This window comes from Tenrec ecaudatus, chromosome 10 (genome assembly GCF_050624435.1).
Source record: "Tenrec ecaudatus isolate mTenEca1 chromosome 10, mTenEca1.hap1, whole genome shotgun sequence".
In the NCBI taxonomy this organism is placed as follows: Eukaryota; Metazoa; Chordata; class Mammalia; order Afrosoricida; family Tenrecidae; genus Tenrec; species Tenrec ecaudatus.
In genome coordinates, this window is record NC_134539.1 from 44,701,873 (window position 1) to 44,726,093 (window position 24,221).

Consider the following 24,221-nt stretch of genomic DNA (forward strand, 5'->3'; position numbering starts at 1 on the left):
AGCACTGAGCTAGAGTAGTAGAGGATGCATGGAGTGACCGCTGTAGGGAGCAGTTTCCTTTGATTTTAGTTGGATGGTATGTTGGCACTATTTAAATGATTTTGGTATTAGGACAATGGGGAAAGGGACAGGGACATGACAAAGGAAGTTGAAGAAAAGGGTAACTGACCATCTTTTGTGTTGGTCATTTTAAGACTATGCCCATGGATTTTCTGTTGGGATGGTGGAGGTGGGGCGGGTTTGGAATAAAAGCTGGGTCGTTTATGTTTAACATTAGATAGATATATGCTTTCAAATGTATGGCTAGAAAAGTGGTATTTTGTGTTTTCAGTGTTAACCGTGCTTTGTCTCCGGTCTAATGGATGATAAACTCACATTCTTTGGGAGAAAATAAGTAGCAAATTGAAAGTTAATGCCTTACCTGCTGATGAGCCTTGGATAAGGAGCTCCTGGTCCCTGACTGACACTGCATACAGGCAGTGACGTGTTAGCAACTTTCGGTATAGGTGCAGCTAGCTACTCCTCTCCCATGCCTAGTACATTAAAAATCTGAGGTGCATATAGTGATTGGTAATAACAAACAGGGACTTCTTGCAGTTTCATATAAAGTTTAAGCACGCATCAAGAAAACATCCCAACCTAGTGCTGCCCAAGCCCACAAGTCCAACATTAGCCCATATGTCCAACATCAACCCACAAAGCCCTCCTCCATCTCACAAAACACACGCAACGACACCGACTGCAGGAGGAAAGCCAAGTCAGTGAGTGTGTACGCATCTCAGCGCTGGCAGAGACCCCTGCTGCTCCAGCACCCAGGGCTGCATCAGGGTAGGTCCATGCGGCTTCTCCTTGGGGGTGTCTAGCAGAAAGTGAGTCTTGCCAGCTGAAGTAGGGAACTGGCTAAGGCAGCTGCACCCTGGTCCGATCATTAGAAACAAGAGACCCTAGAATGCTAAAGGTGAGGCTCACGGAGCCATTTATCTCTCCGTCCTTCAGTTATCCTCACATGTGTTTGTTGGCCAAGTTGGCACAATAAACTTTAACTCAGCATAGGAAAGTACACTTTATACAAAGACATACATTTTGACTGACATTAGATGGAAATAATACCTACCTAGTCCAACTTAATGTATATGGGGGATACCAAAAAACACTGCATACCCCCCTCCCCAAAACAACCTGTGTTTTACAAAACAAGTACTCTCCATTACACTTAATACATTTGTCAAATCTGTGATACCATTCATGGAAACATTTTTCAAACTCATCTGTTTGGATGGCTGGCAGCACCTCCCTTGTTTTTTTTCCTTCACCCTTTGTACTTCGTCAAATTGCTGTCCTTTCCTATCCCCCTGCCTTTGAAACAAGAAGTTTCATGGAGTGAGGTCAAGTGAATAAAAAGGTGTGTGGGGCAAGAGAGGCAAGCTCTATTTTGCCAAAAACTGGCACACTGAGATGGCCTTGTGGGCAAGTACATTGTGGCTAAACCAGTCCCTCGCCTGCCACAAATTAGGCAGTTTTTTTTTTTGTCACACACGGTTAAGCAATCTTTTCAGAACTTCCAAAGGGAAACCTTGATTAGCTCTGACATGGTGGTTGACATTTTTGTCCCTGCGGGTAGTTGAAGGACCTCCAGAACAAGGTTTATAATCAATTGAAATTTCGCTTTTTTTTGAAATGAGAAAACCACTTATACACTTGAGTTTTTCCCATATTGCTGTCCTTGTAAGGAAACAAAATTTCACAGCTGGATGCTGTTCTTTGACATCAGCCATCACAACAACAAGGTTCAAGTGAAACTGCTTTTCACTGTGGCCAGAGAGAACCTTCCCAGATGGTGCCACTACGTGCACTGATTCAGTGAGTTGCTATGTGCTCACCTAGAGGGAAACATGCATGCTATTAAAGCTCCACTGAGTGGGGTTTTTTTCTGGGAGATGGTGGTGGGGTTTGTTTGTTTTTTGGTGCATCTAGCTCTGAGGACAGATTTAGGAATGGAACTTGTAAGTATTCCAAGACTGCCACTCTGAGATCCATCCTGTTGCAGACACTTAGTAACAGGAGCATTGACAGGAGGTACAGCACAATAGAGCTATATCCATTCCCAGCCATAACCTCACAAGAAAAACGATGCCCCACATTAGTGCCTCTTTTTCACAGCCTGCCGAAAGAAGTTGTGTGTGTTTCCCAGTCCTCTTAGAAAGCAGACTCATCCATTAAGCTAGGGAAATTTTAAGTAAAGTTACCTATCAGCCATTCTGCAGCAAATACCTTATGGTTGAGTTGCCTATAGTACATCCAGGGTGGACAGCTGCATATAAAGTAGGGAGTGGAGTATGCATCTCTTACGATCAAGAGAGAGATCTGGGTGATTATTGAAACTTGGAGTAGATGTCATGGAAACTCACTGTCATGGAGTCTGTACTGATTCACCCTTCACCCACTTTTCTGTTGTCTGTCCCCCAGGGAGGAGGTCACATGTAGATTCTTGCAATTGGTTCTCCCTTTCCAACCCACCCTCCGTCTACCCTCCCAGTACCGCCACTCATACTCCTGAAGGGATCATCCACCCTGGATTCCCTGTGTTTTTGGTTCCTATCTGTACCAGTGTACATCCACAGGTCTAACCAGGCTTGCAAGGTAGAATTGGGATCACGATAGTGGGGAGGAGTGGGGGAAGCATTTAGGAGCTAGAGGAAAGTTGTATTTTTCATCCTTGCTACATGGCACCCTGACTGGCTCGTCTCCTCCCAGAGACCCTTCTGTAAGGGGATGACCAGTGGCCTACAAATGGGCTTTGGGTCTCCACTCTGCACACACCCCCCATTCACTTCCCATAGACATTTTCTTCATGATACTAGTTGCAAATACCTCAGTGTATGACATCACTCTACTTCCTTGGTTCCCTGCTTCCATTCACCCTTTCTTGCCTCTGAACTTTGCATTGGGGCTAGCACTGCCCTTTTGGTTGTTTGGTTGATTGTTTTATTATTATTAAAATATTTTATTGGGGCTTTTACAGCTCTTATAACAATCCATACATCAGTTGTATCGAGCATATTTGTAAATATGTTGCCATCATTTTCTAGATAATTATTTTATATTGAGCCGTTGGTCCTCTTTTCCCCACCCCCACCCTTGTCACTCCTTGATAAATTATAAATAATTATTATTTTCATATCTTACACCAACCGTTGTCCCCACTCCCGTGTAGTTTCTGTTGTTTGTGCCCCGGAGGGTGATTGATTGTTTCAAGGGGCGAATTTCTCAAAGGTGTTGCTGCTTGCTTATGTGACCTGCCTGTGGATTCACTGGGAGGAAAGTTTCCTTGAGGGAGTTCAGTTCCAGGTTAGAAGAGTTTAAAGGCCATAATCTCAGGGATTCTGCAGATCTTTATCATACCAACAGGTCTAGTGGTTTTTGTGATGTTGTTGTTGTTTTCTTTATATTTTTCTGGGATCTTCATTTTGACCCTGATCTAGAGCAGTTGGTCGTGGTAGCCAGCATCTTCTAGCTATTCCTGTCGCAAGGTCACATGGTCCATTAGTCTTTTGAACTAATTGCTTTCTCTCTCTCTTCTCCAAACAAGGAGAAACCAATAGTTATTATAGGTTTTCACTCAATAAGAGCAACTTAATGGAATTATGGGGTAGGTTCTTGAGGTAGTTAGTTTATTGTGCCAACCTGGCCAATAAACACATGCAGGGTTAATTGAAGGGCAGAGGGATAAATGGCTCAGTGAGCCTCACGGGTCTCTTGCTTTGTGATGGTCGGACCAGGGTTCAGCTGCCCTTCCCAGTTCCTTGCTTCAACTGGCAAGGCTCACTTCCTGCGAGACATCCCTGAGGAGAAGCCACATCGACCTACCCTGATGTAGCCCTGGCTGCTGGAGCAGCTGTGTGGAGACCCCTGCCAGTGCTGAGATGCTTACACACTCACTGACTCGGCTTTCCTCCTGCAGTTGGCATCATTGTGTCTGTTTTGTGAGATGGAGGAGGACTTTGTGGATTGGTGTTGGACATATGGGTTAATGTTGGACTTGTGGGCTTGGGTAGCACTGGGTTGGGATGTTGTCTTGATGTGTACTTAGCTTTATATAAAACTCTTGTACATGACTTTCTGTGGACTTGTTTCTCTAAAGTGCCCAGACTGACAGCACTGTAGTGTGGAAAGCAGCAAAATGAGTTGGTGCTTCAGTTTGCAGCACTCTTGTGTTTAACCCTTGAATAATAGGTGTGGGGCTATAATTGTGCAGTTAATTCTTTGGAAAAGTATGAGAGAGAAAAATAAGGGGAAGTAGCTAATATAAGACAAAAAATCATTTGTTTTTTTCCCCATGATAATTGAACCTGTGTGATTAGAAATGAGTTCACTTTGAGGGGGGAGATTGGAAATGGATAGAGGGCATAATAAATTTAGCAAGGTACTTGGGAACTCTGGAGGAAGTAGAGGACTGGTGGGATGAATTCGACTTGAATCAAAGGGATACCTCCTTTATTCAATATATGGAAGCTTAGGTAGCTCTGGATGTAACAGAGTGTGTTAGTGGCAGGAAATTGAGCAGGTGAGTTCCTTTGATGAGCTATGATTTTAATGAAGTACAAAAAGTATACGGGTCTGCAGAGAGAATGGGTGTGTCTATCGGGAATCTGGTTTAAAGGAGAGTATTGAAGTTTCAAATACCCTCCTGGAGGAAGGAGAAGGTTAACGAGGGAAACAGATCGAATTTAACTTGTTTTCCCCCAGTAGCATTGATAAGACTGGATTTAAATGAGGAAAGTCAGTTGCTCATAGATGGAAGATTGACAGGAGAGTAGAGCAGTCATCCCCAAACACCAAACTCATTGCCATTGCATACCCACCCTATAGGACAGGGTGACTCATACCCATAAGTTTCCGAAACTCTTTATGGGAGTAGAAAGCCGTCCTTCTCCCGATGAGATGCTGGTGGTTCTGAACTGCTGTCCTTAAGATGAGCTGCCTATCGCATAATCACTGGTTGAAATATATATTCTGTATTGAGTACTGATAGAAATAATTTCAGTTGTGTTGATATAGGTGTCAACTTTTGTCTTTTGACCTTACAGACCACCGGAAAGGTCTTAGACACCCTAAGGACTCTCTGGATTACACTTTGTGTCTGAGCATAGTATATACCTTATATACTCATGTATAAAGTGAGTTTTTTAGCACCAAAAAAATGTGCTGAGAAACTGGGGTTTGGCTTATACACGGGTCAGTGCCGTTCCTCCACTGTTCATTCAAAGCCCCGCTGACACTGCAGGGTTTTGAATGTTTGTTTACTCACATCTAACCAATCAGAGCCATCCTGAAATGACGTGGACGGCTCCAATTTGCAGAAGCACCCGTAGTGATTCACTTATGCCGGCAGCTGAACTGGTAAGGATGTGTCTGTGGCTGCGCTCCGTCTCTCCCCTCTGGTCTCTGTGTTAATTCACATCCTGCATTTCCCACCCTAGGCTGATACTTGAGTCCATCAATTTTTCTGGTTTCCCAGGTAATAATTAGGTACCTCAGCTTATACTCAGGTCAGTTTTTATTCAAGTATATACGGTAAGTTAACAAAATGATCCTTCAGGTTACCTGAGAAATCTAGAAAGAAGCATTAGTGAATGGTAGGTATGAGTTGTTGAGTTCTGTACCTGTTATTAGATGCCATTGAGTTTGATCCAGGTGTGCCAGAGTGAAGCCAAGCTCTGTAGGATGTTCAGGGCTGTGGCCTTTCAGAAGCAGATTATCAGGACTGTCATCTGGGTGCCTCTGTGTGAGTTCTAACCACCAACCACTCACTAATGGTCTAGTGCTTAACCATTTGTGTCACCTAGTGACTCTTTCAGTGTTAGTGAATGGTAGATAAAATCAGAAATAGCCGGATACATGTTCTTTGAAGTACAAGTGAACCACAGGCATGTGAAATTGAGGCACTTCTTCTGCTTGTTTAATTTCAGACCATACCTAGCATAGAGCTAAATATCTGTTAAGCAAAAAAAAATACTAAATCTAATAACCATGGAAGTCATATCCGAGCCTATCAACAGAGTTGAGATCAGATTTTCTGAATGTTGAATTTTAAAGGCTACTGATTTTTTTACCTTTGAAATTTAGAACAGCAGGAAGTAATGAACTGAAATTCTTGTAATGGGTTTCTACTTTAGGAAGCATCAGAATTTCCATATTAGTGTTGATTGGTTTGAGGAAGATCTGAAATGACAAGCAAGGGTGATCCATATGGTATTTACAAAATACTCCTTAAATAGCTTTGTGATTTGGGCCAGGCAATTTAAGCATTTTACTATTTTCTCATGGACAAAATTGAGTGTACAGTATTGTCATTTGTCCCAGAGTTTTGGGGATTATGTGAATTTGTATAGGCCAATATTCCTTAAGCTATGGAAGCTTTGTGTGCATGTGTGTGCATATCACGTTTTTTGTATTGAAAAACTCATTGTATCATGTCAGAAAATTTTTCACATAAGTTTAAGAACTATCAATTTAAACAGCTTTCTAACTCTTAGGACTGTAAAGTACTGAAACTAGTTAAACCACATGAAAAACCCGGTCTCCTTGCCCTTTTTTTGGTTGCGTGCTACCCAGTGATTTGACTTCAAAAATTGATTGACTCATGGCTTTCTAAGCCTGACCCAGTTGTCTTACAATATCAGGCATAGCAGAGGCCATAAAGGTCATCGTCTTTGGTCCTTAGTTCACAGATGCAGCTGAGGGAATCCAGGGCACATCTTAAGACGTTTTAAGTAGTCCAGTGGTTGTCTCCCTTGGCTGAACTTTGGACCCATCTTGCAAAGATTAATTTAGGAGCCCTGGTGGTACAGTGGGTGTGCACGCGTGGCTGCTACTGAACCCCTCATCACCTGCCATTCTGGAGGAACTCAGTTTCAGTAAAGACTTTGGTTCCACAGAGCAGTTGGTTCTTTTACTCCGTCCTACAGGATTGTTGTGAGTCAGGATAACATAAGTGACAATAGATTACTTTGCTGTTGTTAGAGGGCCTGTCATATTGGTAAAGCTTTTTCAAAATAGTAATGTCCAGGCCGTACCCTCAGAAATTAGTTTTAATTAGTCCTTATGAAGGTGTCCTCTATTCCTAGTTAATGAGAATCCAAGCTTCTTTTTTCAAACTTTAATTTTAAAAATATCCAATCTGCTTAAAGATTTCTTTTTTAAATCTCTGTATATGTCATAGATCCGTGGTTCTCAACCTTCCTAATGCCACAACCCTTAATACAGCTCCTCATGTTGTGGTGAGCCCCACCCAACCATAAAATTACTTTCATTGTTGCTTCATCACTGTAATTTTGCTACTGTTACGAATCGGGCGACCCCTGTGAAAGGGCCGTTTGTTCCCCAGGTTGAGAACCGCTGTAATAGATGGTGATGGAAGAACATGTATGCCTGTCATGTATGATAATATGAATTAGTGGCTATTTTGGTATAAGATTGGAAGACATGATCTTTGAGAGTGAGGAGGCATTGATAATAAGACATGAGCATATTTTATCATTTTGCAGATTCTGGGTAGGCACTTTTTATTTAGCTTTCTTTATGAAATCTTTTTCTTTCGTAGGTGAAAGCACTGAAGGAGAAGATTGAGTCTGAAAAGGGGAAAGATGCCTTTCCGGTAGCAGGCCAAAAATTAATTTATGCAGGTATGAAGTCAGTGCTGACCTTACTAACTCGTTTTGCCGCTCATTGTGGCATCCCTTTCGTTTGAGGAATGGCTGTGCTGGGATTGCTTCTGCGACGAGCATGAATGTTACAGATGAAGCAGTGAGCACTTGAATGTGATAATAATCAGACTCCCTTTACTCACGTTTGCCCTGCTGGTGTTTTCATTCAGGACTTGTAGTTTTGTGTGCTCTTGTAGGCATCGCATAACTGAATTTGTTCTTCTATTTGAAGTCTATTTTAATGACCAGAACTGGTTGAAGGGGATGGAGAACCTTACATGACCAAAGACCCTGTAAATAAATTACCCAAGCTTATCACTTACTCTACTTGCTCCTGGGGTTTCCTGTTCCTCCTTTCTTAGTCCTTAGGTAAATTCTACTCTTGGTATCTCAAGTGGCTGATCACTCTCAGGCTTTCTTACAGGTCGACCTACCTCTCCTTTGACTGAGGAGTGAGCCATGGGTGAGCTCATTTCTAGGCTTGCAGCAGTGTGTGTTTAACCAGAAAGCCTTGCTCTTTCTATGATTGGGTTTTGTTCCACATTTTCCGCATTCTGCCCAGGACCTGCTACAATGTGATCTGTCCCTTTGAGAGCAGGTGGTAGCGGTACTCAGGCACCATCTACTTCTTTTAGTTTCAGGGTACTAGACTGCCTAACATCCACATTTTGTGGGGGAAATGAATATCTTTGTTCATTAAAGGCACCAGTAAATATGGCTCATTCAAACTGTAAACATTGTGCTTAGCACCCCTACACATAACCACCCAGTCACCAGGGATTCTGATAAGAAGCTAGAATGCCTGATTAGACAGAGGAGAGATTCTCTGTTCGGCCCTGTCATAATTCGTGCAGCAGTTGGTTTCTAGCGTTTTTATAATGGAAAGCTACCTCCAGCATGACTAAAGGTTTGTGTACTCCCTTGTGTCTTCCTCACCTTTTAAAATATCGTCTTATCAGGCGCTCATACAACTCTTATCCCAATCCATACTTACATCAATTGTGTAAAGCACATCTGTACATTCATTGCCCTCATCATTCTCAAAACATTTGCTTTCCACCTAAGCCCCTGGCATCAGCTCATTTCCCCCTCCCTCCCTGCTCCCCACCTCATGAACCCTTGATAATTTATAAATGATTATTTTGTCATATCTTGCACTGCCTGACATCTCCCTTGACCCACTTTTCTATTGTATGTCCCCCAGGGAGGAGGTCACATGTAGATCCTTGTAATCGATTCCCCCTTTCCAACCCACCCTCCCTCCGCACTCCCAGTATCACCACTCGCACCACTGGTCCTGAAGGGATCATCCGCTCTGGATTCCCTGTGTTTCCAGTTCCTATCTGTACCAGTATACATCCTCCGGTCTAGCCAGACTTGCAAGGTAGAATTGGGATCTGATAGTGGGGGGGAGGTGGGGGCGCTAGGAAGCATTGAGGAACTAGAGGAAAGTTGTATGTTTCATTGTTACATTGCACCCTGACTGGCTCGTCTCCTCCCCGAGAGCCTTCTGTAATGGGATGTCCAGTGGCCTACAGTCTTCTATACCAATTTTTCGTGTGTGCTGGGTCTTTTGGTGAAGTAATTCTTAATATGAGTGTCTCACTTTCATAATTTAACAAATTTCCTTAGAATATGTATATGTAGTAGATATGGTTGACATTTTTAAATTAGCACATTTGCTTTTTTAGTCCAGTTGTGTAGCGGTTGCTTGTTGGGCTGCAGGTTAGCAGTTTGAAACCACCAGCCACTCATCACTAGAAAGATGAGGCTTCCTACCCCTGTTAAGAGTTGCAATTTTGGAAATTTACAGGGGAGGTGCAGGGTGGGGGCAGTTCTACCATGTCTTACAGGGTTTCCATGAGTTAGGATTAAGTAATTTTTCCTTTTTTAACTAACCACATGTCCATTTCATATTTACCCTCTTCTTTACCTTTGATTCAGATTTGGTGATGGGAGAATTGATGGAATTACGTTGGTGGTTAATGCCTAGAAAGTTGTTTTAACCTCAGTGATGTATAAGAAAAGATTGTCATACTTTAAATAATACCTTTTCTCTTAATGTGTTAGGAAAAATCCTCAATGATGATACTGCTCTCAAAGAATACAAAATTGATGAGAAGAACTTTGTGGTGGTTATGGTGACAAAAGTAAGTTTCCAGCCTCATTCTTTACATCTTTATACATGCAAGTGATTTCTAAAATACACAACTGAAAAGTAAAATATGGTTAAAATGCGTACATTTTGTGGGAACAATAGAATCACTGATTAAATAATTATTCATAGATATTGTTTGCCAGAGATTGAATGTCTATGTAGCCTTTAATAAGGGTTCAATAAAGGTTCTTCCTGTATTATTTCCAAGTTCTACCAACAGAAAAAACATGTAGACTCAGAATTTCTGTGAAATTGCTTAATGAATGCAGACTTTTAGCAATTAAAAAAAGGCAGCTAAAGTAATGAAAGACTTATAGTACAGAAATTTCAATTATGAGGGATCTCTTTTTAATTTATTGGAATGAAATATATTTGGAGCCCTTCACACAGTGAAACTTTTCCCTCTAGAACAGAATGTATACCTCTTTATTTAGAGGCACAGAGTCGTGCAGTCTGATTCTGTGGAAGCTAGTAACACAGCCAAGTGGAGAGTTGAGAGGGAGGAAGATAGCAGAGGTGGTATTCCTAATACAGTGATCTTCAGGAACGAATTGGCACCGTTTGGGAATAATGTTTGTAATAATATTTGTAACACTGCATAATTGATAACAGTTCACAAAAGGCCAAAAGTAGGATCTGTTTATTTTACTTTTTTAAGTCACCAAGTATTTTATATAATAGAAAGCCGAGATGACAAATACATTTTAATCAGGGCATACTTAAGAACCCAGAAACAGAAACTGAGGTGTTTACATGTATTATTTAATTTTTTAAAGGACATTAAGGAACCACATGATTTTGATATATTTAAGCACTTACTTTTTTTCCAATAATTTTATTAGGGGCTCATACAACTCTTATCACAGTCCATACATACATCAATTGTATGAAGCGCATTTGTACATTAATTACCCTCATTCTCAAGACATTTGCTCTCCATTTAAGCCCCTGGCCTCAGCTCCTCATTTTTGCGCCTCCCCTCTTCTCCCTCCCTCATGAACCCTTGATAATTTATAATTTTGTCATGTCTTATACTGTTCGATATCTCCCATCACCCACTTTTTCTGTTGTCCGTCCCCCAGGGACGAGGTTGTATGTAGACCCTTGTAATCGGTTCCCCCTTGCCACCCCACCCTTCCTTGACCCTCCCGTTATCGCCACTCTCACCACTGGTCCTGAAGGGATCATCTGTCCTGGATTCCCTGTGTTTCCAGTTCCTATCTGTACCAGTGTACAGCCTCTGGTCTGGCCAGATTTGTAAGGTAGAATTGGGATCATGATAGTGGGGAGGGAGGAGAATTTAGAAACTAGAGCAAAGTTGTATGTTTCATCGTAGCTAACCTGCACCCTGGCTAGCTCATCTCCTCCCCACAACCCTTCTATAAGAGGATGTCCAACTGCCTACAGATGGGCTTTGTGTCTCCACTCTGCACTCCCCCTCATTCACAATGATACTGTTTTTTGTTCTTTGTTGTGCTTCTTCCATGTGGGCTCTGTTGCTTCTGAGCTAGTTGGCCGCTTGTTTACATTCAAGCCTTTAAGACCCCAAACACATATCTTTTGATAGCTGGGCACCATCAGCTTTCTTCACCACATTTGCTTATGTACCCATTTGTCTTCAGCGATCGTATTGGGGAGGTGAGCACACAATAACACTGTTTTTTGTTCTTTGGTGCCTGATCCCTGATCCCTTCGGCACCTTGTGATCACGTAGGCTGCTGAAGCACTTACTTATTGAATGTTAAACCCTAACTAGAGATGGTATAGGTAATTTGGGGTAAGGAAGTCTTGCCCAGCCTAGTTTGATCATAAATAGCACACAATGGAAAATGAGAGAGCCACACATTTAGCTTATAACCATTTTATTGTGCTTTTAAAAATTTACATGGCATTTATTTTTCTCCATCAGTAGTTCATACACATACTGTTCATGACCTTTTTTCCAAACCTTGTAGTGTGTCAACATGCTTCTCTACTTCCCCTGACGTCTTGTTTCTGGTTTTCCTCTTCCTCTCTCTTCTTTGGTTTTGAGCAAGGGTAGCCCGGTTGGTCTCCCATAGTTGGTTACTGTAAGGAGTTCATCTCATGGTGTCACTCGATTTGAGCCCTGTCTCTTATGTGAGGCTAAGGTGGCCTTCGATTTGACTGTCTTCAATAACAGTACTGTAATTTTGACTGTTCGGAACAAAGCTAAGAAGGATAATTGGTCTCAGATTAGAGTTTTGCATTTTAGGAATAGATACTTGAGACCCATTTAATTTTATTTTATATAGAATCTGGCTGATAATTATGGTTGTTTTTATTTTGACGATAATAGTAGAGCCCACTTTAGAAGAAAAAGCCAGTGCGATTGTACGGTCAAAAAGCAAGCAAAACTTGAGAGAACGGAGGGCTTACTATTAAAAGCAAAATAGCCCTTTGTGCCACGAGTCCACGAAATGTTATTGTAAACTATTGATTACAAAAATTTTATGCTTAAATATAAGCTGCATAATTTTAGGTGATAGGTTTTAGAAGAGTAAAATGTACACCTTTTTGTATTCATAAACCTTTTGGTTTGTAGTAATTTTGGGATCCTCCTGTCTTGATATAGCAGAATTTAGCGTGTTCTGAAGTATTCAGTTTATAGTTAATTAAAAATTAAGGTAAAAATATTTTTGAGAACTTGCTTGGCTATTTTCTGGATACATATTTTGTATATTAGTCTTTTTGCTTGTATTTCAGTTTAAGTAAATAATTTGAAAGACTGAAATTGTTAGCGAAAGCTAACAATTGGAGCGAATAGTTGCTGTTCAGGACAGATAGAGATGTCCTCTGTAACCCTGAAAGCATTCTATAAAGTGAATCATCTTGCTAATGTTAATCACATCGTATCACTTCACAATTATTTTCAAATTACAGCTTTGTGATAATGTTTTATTTATGGCATCATATAGCAATACAAGGGGACTTTAAGAATCTGGGAAATTTCTTGTGTTTATTTATTTATTTTAAAAAATCATTTTATTGAGGACTCACTCATACAACTCTTGTCACAATCCATACATCATCCATGGTGTCAAGCACATTTGTACACTTGTTGCCATCATCATTCTCAAAACATTTGCTTTCTACTTGAGCCCTTGGTATCAGCTCCTCATTTTTCCTCCTTCCCCATTCCTCCCTCCCTTATGAACCCTTGATAATATATAAATTACTATTTTTATGTCTGTTGAGTCCATCTTTTCAACTTCTTTGAAGTCACCTCGTAAGAGTCTAGTGTGAGATAAGGGCTCATGTAGTGTACTCTCATAACTAGCTCACTGTTTGCTTCCCATGTGCGCAGCCCAAAGCAGTGGCAACACCAGCACCAACCACGACGCAGCAATCAAGTCCTGCTGCCGCCCCTGCAGCTAGTTCCTCCACGGCAGCAAGTGCGGCACAGGCCCCCGCCCCTGCTTCAACTCCTGCACCCGCACCCACACCGGCACCAGCACCGGCACCTACCCCCACGCCTGTCACTCCAGCACCGACAACAGCACCTCCTGGACCCACAGCCACCAGTGCAGTCCAGCAAGGAAGACCCGCCGAAAAGCCAGCAGAAGCACCTGAGGCTACTAGTCCAACACCAACTGACAGGTACGACCTGGCCTTTGCGAAATTAGACCTCATACTATCTTTGTAGCAAGAACTTTGGGCATGGATTTAGTATATTATTTTGATCAAACTGATGACTGTGCAAAGTTTTGAAAAAGTTTGAACGTGATCTAAAATGTCTGTAGGCATGAATTTTTGTAATCCAGATGGTTACACTTAATGGATTTTGTAGGTGTATATCAAAGCTGTTTAACTTAGGAAAGTTTAAAGATCAAGGACAATTTTAAATTATGTAATTGTAGTTACTGGAATCATTATTTATGTTTGGTCTCTGTCGTCTTGTTCCTCTTAAGTGCATCATAAACATTCTTTGATGTCAGTATTAACCAGTTGCAGCAAAGTTTTCCAGTTTGTGGTTTTGCCATTTGTTAGCCCTCAACTTCTGGCCACCCCTTCGGGTCTTCTCAACAATAGGACTTAGAATTGTAAGATTGCCAGTAATAAAATGGCTTCCCTTTGCCTGCCTAGTACCCTGTGTGAGGTATTTCACTACACAACCAGGCATGCTTTCAGCTCTGAGTCGATGACAGCTCTGCTGTTAGAACAGTAGAATGACTCCACAGGGTTTCTAAGCTGTACATCTGTACAGAAGCACACTGCCACGTGTTACACTTGTGTGGCAGGAGTGGGCCTCAAACCACTGAGTTTTTGTTAGCTGTGTGCTTTAATGATTGTGCTACCAGTGCGCTTTCCAATATGAACAGGACTTACTCTAAATGAAGTGTCATCTCAAAGTACAGACCGAAACTTGGTGGCATAAGATGGATTCTCTATATCTCAGACTCAAGTCAATCCCAGATTTATGAAGATCTAATGTAAAAATTAAGCTGTAGACTACAGTAGAACATGGTAGCAATAAAAATAATCTTAGCTTGAATATAGGGCTTTTCTAAGCAAGATAAACTACCTAGGAAGTAATTGTCTAAAATAATGGTGGATCGTCTTGGCTACTGGGAACTAGCCTAAAGCTTCCTTATTGAAAGCTAAATTGTTACCCATTAAATGGAATACTGCATCTACAGGGGGGAAAACTAAGCAGATTTGACTGCTTGTAAAAAATAATTGTTATTCTTTAAGATACAAACTGGTCACAGTGGTTGTCTAGGGTAGGGTCTTGGTCAGGAGAGTAGTTTTATTTTTCTGTATATTGTTCTTTTGAAATTTCACCTTCGTGTGTTAATTTTACTATCTAGCTAATGAAGCAACTTATAAAGGACACTAAAGAATTATTTTGATCATAATAGTCAGAAGAGATTCTTTATCAAGCACTTTACAAGCAGTAATCCTATCCACGTGGATACTTTCATTGATCTCATAATGGTGAAGAGACAGGCTTAGAACGTTTAGGTAATTTATGAATTCAAACCCCGGGTCCTTTGCTTTGCTACAGGGCTTTGTCAGTACTTGGGCAAATGTATATTTGTTTTTTAATGTGGGGAATAGGGTGAGGGGCAGAAGGAGGGAGAAGAGAAAGTGTGTGTATGTGCACATGTGTGTCTGTCACTTTAAACTGCTAACTACCTTTACCACTATGTCAACTCTGATGTATTTTTCTTAGACTTGCGCTTCATAAAATTTCCTTATCTCATCTGCCTACTTTTCTACTAGCCTTGTGTTGTATAGAACTTGACATTTGATTCTTTTATATTGGTCCTACCTTATGTTATAGCTGAGATTTATTCTACCTCTGTATTTTGCTTTTTTTGTGTTATGTCTTCTGAATTTTCTTGTTCAAAACTCACTAGTAAGACAAGTGAAATTCCACGATTTTAAGACTACTGCTTTGGTTTTTACATGTGCTTTAGCATTACTATTTTTAGAAGCTTTTCCATTGTGACTTCATTTGTTGACTAACTTCTTCGACCATTTTTATTTTGTAGTTCTTAAATAGGTATGAAGGTGTTTTATATATTTGTTTATTAAAATAATAGCACCTCGGCATAGACTGAGTATTGAGATGGACTTTGTTCCCAAATCATAGATGATATATATGTATAAAGCTTTTGGAGTTAATCTAGATCTATTATTTAACACTGTAGTTAGACTTTTATATTTTAAACTTTATTAGGGGAGGCAGACTGGAAAGGAATAGTGGTAGTGGTTGTACAAGACAAAGGATCACACATAAAAGTTTCTGAATTGCTGTGTGTTTTGTTTTAATTTACCACAACAAGAAAGTTTACAGTTATTTAATTTCCATGTAAATTTTATGTACTTTTCACGTGTTGATTTTATATTTTAAAAATCTTTTCCAGTACATCAGGAGATACTTCACGGTCAAACCTTTTTGAAGATGCAACAAGTGCACTTGGTAAGAACGTTCCCTATCTCGTAACTGACCTTCTAAGAGTTAGGTAAAAGAGGTTGAAGTTGTGTCCCTTTTCTGTGATCTTAAAAGTATGTTTTCTTAGTTTATTTTAATCGGGCTATAAAATGAGATAGCACTTTAATTGTGAGTGGTTAAGTTATTCTTGCGCTCAGCTGCTTTGATAACGATTGCTGTCAAGAACACTTGGATGAGAGAGTTCTGTTCAGTAATACCTGGGTTTGTCATGAATCAGAATCAACTCTTGGAGAATGAGCTGATGCTATGTGAGGGACCACTTGCACAACCAGTTGGGTCCTAGGAGATGGTTGTGTAATTGAGGGGTAAGTTAAACAAACATCCGACAAGGCATGATATGCACACAACAGGAAGGGGAGATATTAGAGCAGCGCTTCTCAACCTATGTGGGTTGCAACTCCTCTGAGGGTTGAATGACCCTTTCACAGAGGCGTCGCCCGATTCATAACAGTAGAAAAATGACAGTGATGAAGGAGCACAAACATAAACATGAGGCGCTGTATTAAAAGGGTTGCGGCATAAGAAGGTTGAGAACCACTGTATTAGAGGCATACATGTGACAGGAAGGCACACAGGAAACAAGATGGGTGGGTTCACGAGTTAAGATGTTGAATTAATCTTGGTCTCTGAGCTGGCTTGACCTTAGGTGTCCCTGAGCTCTTTTCCTGGGGAACAATCTTATCCTTATCAGAAGGGAGTAGGATTAGGGTTAGATGAACTGATTGCTTTTGATGGCAGGACAGCCTTCAAGCAGTTAACCTTCAAGGGTTCTAGTGAGCAACCATGTGCTTACAGGCAGCACCTTGAGCCAGACCCGCTGCCGTCCAGTTGGCTCTGACAGTGATTTAGTAGGGTTTCTGAGCCTGCGACTAGCCTTGTCTTGGTCTGCAGGGCAGTGGTGGGGCTGCAGCATCACTGACCCCGTGGTTACCATCTACCACCCAACAGCTCCCCCAAGGCTCTGTTTGCTTGCACGGACCCTCAAACTTGTTAAACCTTCGTTCAAGTGCCAAAAAGAACCAGTGGAATAAAGTTAATTGCAGATCATGACAAATGACATTAAGAACTTCCACATTAATATAGACTAGAAAGAAAAATCTGGCAATCTGCCTATGAAAAATCCACCTGTGAGAAACCCTGTGGGTCACCATAGGCTGACCACAGTTGACTCAGGACAAGACGGGCAGCTGTTTTGCTCCACTGTGTATAAGGGGTTGCCATGAGTCGGGGACCAACTGTATATCAGCTAAACAATTATGTTCAGTGATGGAGACCTCTGCTTCAGTTAGCTCAAGATACCATCACGTACAATGAATTTCCATGAAAAGTGAGCTCTAGTTGGAGCGTACAGGGGAGAACCTTCAGGAAGTAACCTCAAGCATTTATGTTCCTGTGTGTCATGTGAGCTTGTGTTAGTCTGGGTGGACTAGAGAAACAAATTCCTAGGCACTCATGTGTAGAAGAGCTTTATATACAAGAGCAATTGTTCATTAAGAAAACATCTCGGCCCAGTCCAGATAAAGTCCATAAGGCCAATAATAGCCCATATGTCCGATACCAAGCTATAAAGTCCTCTTCAGATTCAACGAAACACGTACAGTGATGCCAAGTGCTGGAAGATCACAGGCCAGTGGATGGAAAATCTTGTGGATCCAGTGGAAGTGTACGCATGTCAGTGACTCTTCCAGCTCTAGGCCTCTGCCATCGCTCCATGTGTCTTGTCAATAGGAATGTCTCACAGGGAGTGAGTGAATGTCCTGCCTCTAGTGAGCTATTTTTCTTCTTAGCAGCTCAAAACGAGGTCATCAAGCTGTGCCCTGACTGACAGGCTACTCTTAAGTCTCAAGTTGACAACAGACTATGTAACTACCACAGAGCTTATAACTCTATTGGTCTGGCCACTTTCCCTTGCTGTTTTGATAACACGCACGGAGAAGGAAAACTGCTAACTTGTTAGATGGTGTTAAATGTCTTACATATTTTTCAAAATTCAGTTATGCTTTCGCTGACAATTTGATACTTCTCTATTTTGTGCCATACTATACCTGGTATTTATGTGATAGCTATTTTTCTCTTTCTGTATTACCATAAATCTGGTTTTAAAACAACAAAAGCATATAATAGTTCTGAGGTTAAAAGTCTGGCATTCATCTCACTGGGCTCAAATGCAGGGGGTCAGCAGGGCTGCGTTGTGTGTGTGCGTGCGTGTGCGCGCTCTAAGGAGCCCGGGGGCACAATGCTTAAACCCTCCCCTGCTAACGCAAACACACCAGCTGCTCTACAAGACGAAGATGGGACAGTTAGTTTCTGTGAAGGGTTTTTTTCCCTTGACATAAACATTCACAATCTTTTCAATAATGGCGACGCCTGGACTCGGTTTTGTAGTGACTGGTAGGCCACTGTCTGGTGAAGTAGAGCTTGCGGCCCTTGTAGCAGGCTTACTGACTGTTTGGTAGGGCTGTGGGGTCCCTGGTACTGTCCCGAAATGTCTGTGCGCCTTGCAGCCCTTGTGTGGACTGGACAGTCAATGGGTGCCACGGTCCTCGGCTCAGCACCAGCTGGTTGAAGGTGAGATCTTGCCTCCAGTTGTTAGGGTGTAGCCCCAGACTGGCTGCTCACCTGCAGGGTGCACACCTTCAGCTTGGCCACTGCCTGCACCTGTAAGTCATCTGTTATGGTCTCCACAGCCATCTTGTTTTCCGAGCCAGAAAGGTCTATCTTCTGGAACATTCAAGGGACCAGGGTGCCTGGGTTGGTATGGCTCATGAACTGCCTTTTCAGCACAGCCTGGTTAAAGGTGGAGTTGGTCCATGGGGCCAGAAACCTGCAGCAGGTCCTGGTTTTGGGATTCCTTGTAGTGAACCTGTAGGTTCTTGTGGAGGGTGTCAGCTCCCATGCTGGTGCCTCCTGCCCAGGTCCAGAAGGGTGTTTCTGTGGAGGCTGGTAGCTCTGAAACCCAGCGGGACACTCAGGTTCTGTCCCGTACGGTTACTGTGCGTCAGAATTAACTTGACAAGAGTGGGTTTGATTTTGACTCTTCTATAAGAGCTCTCTGACTTGGTGTTAACTTGATGTTAACAGGGTTTTTAGGGGGAGAATCTGTGTCCTTGACCTTTCCTGTTTCTAGCGGTTATCCATGTTCCTTTGCTCCTGAGCCCTCCTTCCTCTATCTCTAACCTGGCTCTTATCCTTATATTTGTTTCTCTAACCCTCTCTGATACTGCATCGGTCATATCTCAATAAACCAGGTCATTGCCCTTGTTTTAAAGGTCAGCTGATTAACAAGCTTTATCTGTGATTTTACTTGTTCTTTGCCATGTAACCTAACATTTATGAGGTCCTAGTTTTGGGGCAGGCTATTTCTGCCTACCACGTTTTGTTGTAGTTTATACTCCCAAGTCATCTTTCTGTTCATAGCACCTGAAACATTGTGTGTATGCGCACACACTCGGGAGACTTAATAATTTATTAACGGTCCCTTTCCTTCTGCCCATTTTACCCCCCACTTTTTTCAGTGACAGGTCAGTCCTATGAAAATATGGTAACCGAGATCATGTCGATGGGCTATGAACGAGAGCAAGTCATTGCAGCCCTAAGAGCCAGTTTCAACAACCCTGACAGAGCAGTGGAGTACCTTTTAATGGTAAGAAACAATTTTACTTGGTTGTAGTTGTTTAAGATCTAAGGGGGGATCTGTACTTTCTAGTTTGTCTTAGTCTGAAAGTCATCATTGGCGCAGAACGCAGTCCACCATGGTAAGACCAACTTACGGGTGAGAAGTGGATGGAAATTCCCTGACCTTGACGTTGTGGGCACTCTCAGGAACATTGTTTGTGGTGTCTGGAATGATGTCTGTGTCTAATGCAGCCAGAGCCAGGACCCTCCCTGTTAGCCGTTGCCCATCTTTTTTTATATATTGTTCTTTGAATTCTGGTTTACTTGGATATGTGAGTATATCATCTTTTCAAATGTAAACTTCTCCTCCTCTCACAATCTGTGGAAACTTCTTAAAGTGTGTCATAAATGTAGCAAACCTCTTTGGATGATCTTAAAGCTTGGTTCCAAATGCAATTTATTTTTACTGAACAGCCACTCAAAAACATCTGTATGAGATTTAAAAAGTCGATTAGAGTGATGTATAGCACAAAATCACTGATTATATTGATTCTTAATATATGTCTTACACCCTTGCCTCATTTATTGACTGTGTCATCAACTTAACATTTCCAGTTTAGGAAACCTGTCCACCCGTTGTTTACATTCAAGACATCCATTTAATAGTACTGAACACTCGGGGGCAGGGTGGGGGGTGGGTCAGGTGTCAGCTTGATTGGACCAGGATTGACTCATTCATTTGGCAGATCTGTAAACATTGTCTCATGATAAAATTTTAATTGCAGACCTTTTTATATCTATCATCTGAATGGGAAGGCTTTAAAAAGTTCTTGGAAAAATTCCGTTATCTTTTAATTCCATTTCCACGTGAACTTTTTGAAACCTCTTCATCCTGTCTAGTAGCCACTATCTTAATTATTGAAATATTAATAAGCAGAAATGTGAAATTAGTGTTTTTAATAACAGTAACCACTATGTGTTAACATTTCACTGACGGTGGGAAGGTCTCTGGACATTACCTTACATTGGATCTTTCCCTCCTACGCCCTTTCCAAATGAATGTGAAAATCCATAGCATTTTTATCAACTCTACTTTGAACTGAGTGGGCATCTGTTTGGTACTTTAACATATTGAATGACTAATAAGTCTTTCAGTCAGTGTGATACGTAGTGCACTTGAAATGAGTTGTAAAGGTTGAAATGATGTTCCAGGGAATCCCAGGAGATCGGGAGAGTCAGGCTGTGGCGGACCCCCCTCAAGTGGCTCGTACAGGGGCAGCGCCGCCGTCCGCAGTGCCAACAGCTGCAGCGACTACCACGGCGACGACAGCCACCCCAAGTTCGGGAGGTGAAGTGGGCGCCTTCAGTCGGGGGAAGTGGGTCTTGATTTCTAGTGCAAAATCGCTTACTCTTCTTTACTGTGGTGTGATTTATTCCCAGAGCATTTGAATAATGCCTAAAGTGAGTTTCCTATACCTTAATGTTTGCGTGGCTCCAAAGAAAGTCTGCCAAAATGGTTGTACAGGGTTTTTTCCTCCCTTATATTAAACATCAGTGCTGCTGTTGCGGCAAATGACAAATTCCATGTAGATGACTCTAAAACACGCTTACCAGTGTGCTTCGTGTTACATTGCAAAGCCGTCCAGAGTAGCTCTGTCCACCCTGTCTGTTCGTTCTCTCCCTGTAAATATCCAGACCCAGCCCAATGTCGGAGAATTGATTCTAATAGTAATCTTACGCAGAAGACTTTTCTTGGGGGGGTGTTTTTTATGTTCTAAAGTAAATGGCTTGTTTTTAAAATATTTTCCGTACGTACTTTCATTAACTGAATGCAGTTTTATTTTGATAGAGTACATGCAGGGCCTGTATCCTAATATTGACATAATGAGTGCCCGAAGCAGTTGTAACAAAGATGGGTTCTAGTGTCCTGCATTCCCCGAAAGCCTTTGCTCTCAGGAATGCTTCCCCCTGGTATTGGTATTCAGTGTGCACGTGGGCACATCTAGAAGGTTTTGTAGTGATATACTCTATATGCTTGAAGTATCTATCAGCCGATGCGAATATCCACCGAGGCACCTGATTTTACCACAAAAAAGGCATTAAAAATGTGTGACAGACTTGGCTTATGCTCAAGTATATATGGTATGTTATTTACATACATCAGAGAATTCAGAACATAATTTTTAGTTGCCCGTGTTTGCTCTCTAGGTGTATAATTAAAATAGTTGTTTCTGTATGTAATTACAACTTTGTGTGGTTTTTAGGTCACCCATTGGAATTTTTGAGGAATCAACCTCAGTTCCAACAGATGAGACAGATTATTCAACAGAACCCTTCCCTCCTGCCAGCATTGCTACAACAGATAGGTCGAGAGAACCCTCAGCTCCTACAGGTGACTGACCCTCCAATCGTGTGTGTTTCCAACGTGCGCTGTAGCGGGCGTCACACTGTGACCGTGTCCATCAGCATCTTCTTTCCCACCACCAGCCTCCCCTGCCCTACACTGAATAAAGTATTATGTGCTAGGTAATGCCTATAAAAATTGGTGGTTGGTGGAGCTGATGTCTCCTTGGAGATTCTCAGGGCACGTGGGCATATTCAAGATCTGAGAAGCTCTGTAGCAAACTACGTTTCATTTTTAAATCCACTTTTCACAACTTTTTTTTGAGTGGAGTATTGCCTCCTAGAAAACTTAAACTGTAGGCCTATTTCAAGCTGAGATGGTGAAATACATATTGGAAGGTTTCCAAGCATTGTATTGCTTACCAGAGTGATTACGGGAAAAATAGCATAAGAGAGCTTCGAAAGATTATGGGAAATAATCTTTTACAGTCCTAAAATAGGTTTTTTTTCGCCACTGTATTTTTTTTGTAAAAGAATATATATAAACTACCACCTTGGCCCATTCAGGGTTTTCCATGGGCGATTTAGTGGTTGGTTTTTTTTTTCTTTTCTTTTTTTTATAAATTATTTTATTGGGGACTCAACTCTTAAAAACAATCCATACATCAGTTGCATCAAGCACATGTGTACATATGTTGCCATCAGCATTTTCAAAACATCTTTGTACTTGAGCCCTTGGTATCAGCTCCTCTTTTTTCCCTCTCTCCCCCAACCTCTCGCCCTCATGACCCCTTGATAAATTATAAATTACCATTTTCTTAACACCATCCGCTTCATCCACGTTTCTGTTGTTCGATCCCCCCGGAGGAAGGGGATTATACATTGATGACTATGATCGGGTCCCCCTCTCTATTCCTGCTCCCACCTTCCCCCTATGCCCTATTGGTAACTCTGCTCTCATTATTGTTCCTGGGGGGGGGTTATCTGTCCCGGATTCTGTGTATTGAGAGCTCTTAAATGTACCTGTGCATACTGGGGTCATGATAGTGGGGAGAGGATGCATTAAAGAATAGAGGAATGTTGTGTACCTTAGCTGACTAGTCGATTTTTTTCAATGAAATTAACTTGACAACTATTTGTGGGTGTTAGTTGCTAAAGAAGTTTTATAGTGGGGTGGGCATTTATGAATTTTCTTAGTCCATCAGTATTTTTCAAAGTTCATGTTTCTTTAATTATATACAAGAGTTATGTCCCTTCTAAAACTGAACGACTCAGAATCCATCTAAAATATTGCAGTGGCAATGGTAATGATTTTGTATTTAGAATTCTTATTTTTCTGATGATACTTTTTATCAATGCATTTTTCTCTGTCCTTCAACTTCCCACAGCAAATTAGCCAACACCAGGAGCATTTTATTCAGATGTTAAATGAACCGGTTCAGGAAGCTGGCGGTCAAGGGAGTGGGGGTGGAGGTAGCAGTGGAGGGATTGCCGAAGCTGGAAGTGGTCATATGAACTACATTCAAGTAACGCCTCAGGAAAAAGAAGCTATAGAAAGGGTGAGTATGTGAAAATAAAAATTTCATCTTTAACTAAGTTGTACTTAAATGTTACGCTAGTGACGCTTTTCAGATGCTCCGTGCTCTGGTCTGCGGGGCTGCTGGGTAGGAGTCACAGACATAAGGCATTCCCATCGTAGGTGATGGTTCTGGGGGGCTGAGCCCAATAAAACTGCCCCGGGGGCTTGGCCTGAAAGACAGTGACTCCCCAGTTTGGCCCTTTGTGGAATTGAGGGGACTTGCAGGTAAGAACCAACCTTTCATAAAATACACATGCATTGAACTGAGAAACTATCCATTTCATTGGGGTAAAATTTTAACGAGGATTAAGCATAGTACACCTCAGAATTCACTACCCTGATTCGTTTTCCATCCATCTCAAGTTGATGGATACCCATTGTGACATTGCAGTGACCTAGTGTTTATAATGTGACTGTTAACTTTCTCTCGGCTTTGTTAATAGTTGCAAACAGAGACTCAGTTTTATGTTTATCCCTATCTTGAAATTTTTTTTTTATGACAGAAGTCAAAGTGCATTTTAACTTAAGGAAATTATCCAGACAATAATGTAATTTTACTATATGTACCATTGTGCAGTGTTTATGGTTAAATGATTTTTGTCTCTTAAACTATGTATATTATGGTGATGTTTTTATACCTCTAGTAACAAAATCAAGTATAGGACTCTGATAAAATGGTTACATAGCCAACTGTTCATGGGCTTCTAAGTACTTGATTTCTGTGTTGGAATCATTTTCTTTTGTTGCTTATGCTTTTGATATGTCATCAAAAAAAACCATTAATAGAAAGTACAAAATATCTACTAGATTTAGTCCTCAGGTTTATTTAGTTTAGGGCTA

The 24,221-nt window shown here is 41.4% G+C and overlaps 1 protein-coding gene across 1 annotated transcript in view; it reads left to right on the forward strand.

Moving 5' to 3' along the window:
- The window catches only part of RAD23B (RAD23 nucleotide excision repair protein B), a 45,752-nt gene that overhangs the window by 14,870 nt on the left and 6,661 nt on the right, over positions 1–24,221 (forward strand). The window contains exons 2-9 of the mRNA XM_075560278.1: positions 7,604–7,685; positions 9,777–9,856; positions 13,190–13,482; positions 15,756–15,811; positions 19,360–19,487; positions 20,672–20,807; positions 21,724–21,851; positions 23,191–23,361. Coding sequence (XP_075416393.1) covers positions 7,604–7,685; positions 9,777–9,856; positions 13,190–13,482; positions 15,756–15,811; positions 19,360–19,487; positions 20,672–20,807; positions 21,724–21,851; positions 23,191–23,361 — 1,074 coding nt within the window. The remainder of the gene's footprint in view (positions 1–7,603; positions 7,686–9,776; positions 9,857–13,189; positions 13,483–15,755; positions 15,812–19,359; positions 19,488–20,671; positions 20,808–21,723; positions 21,852–23,190; positions 23,362–24,221) is intronic.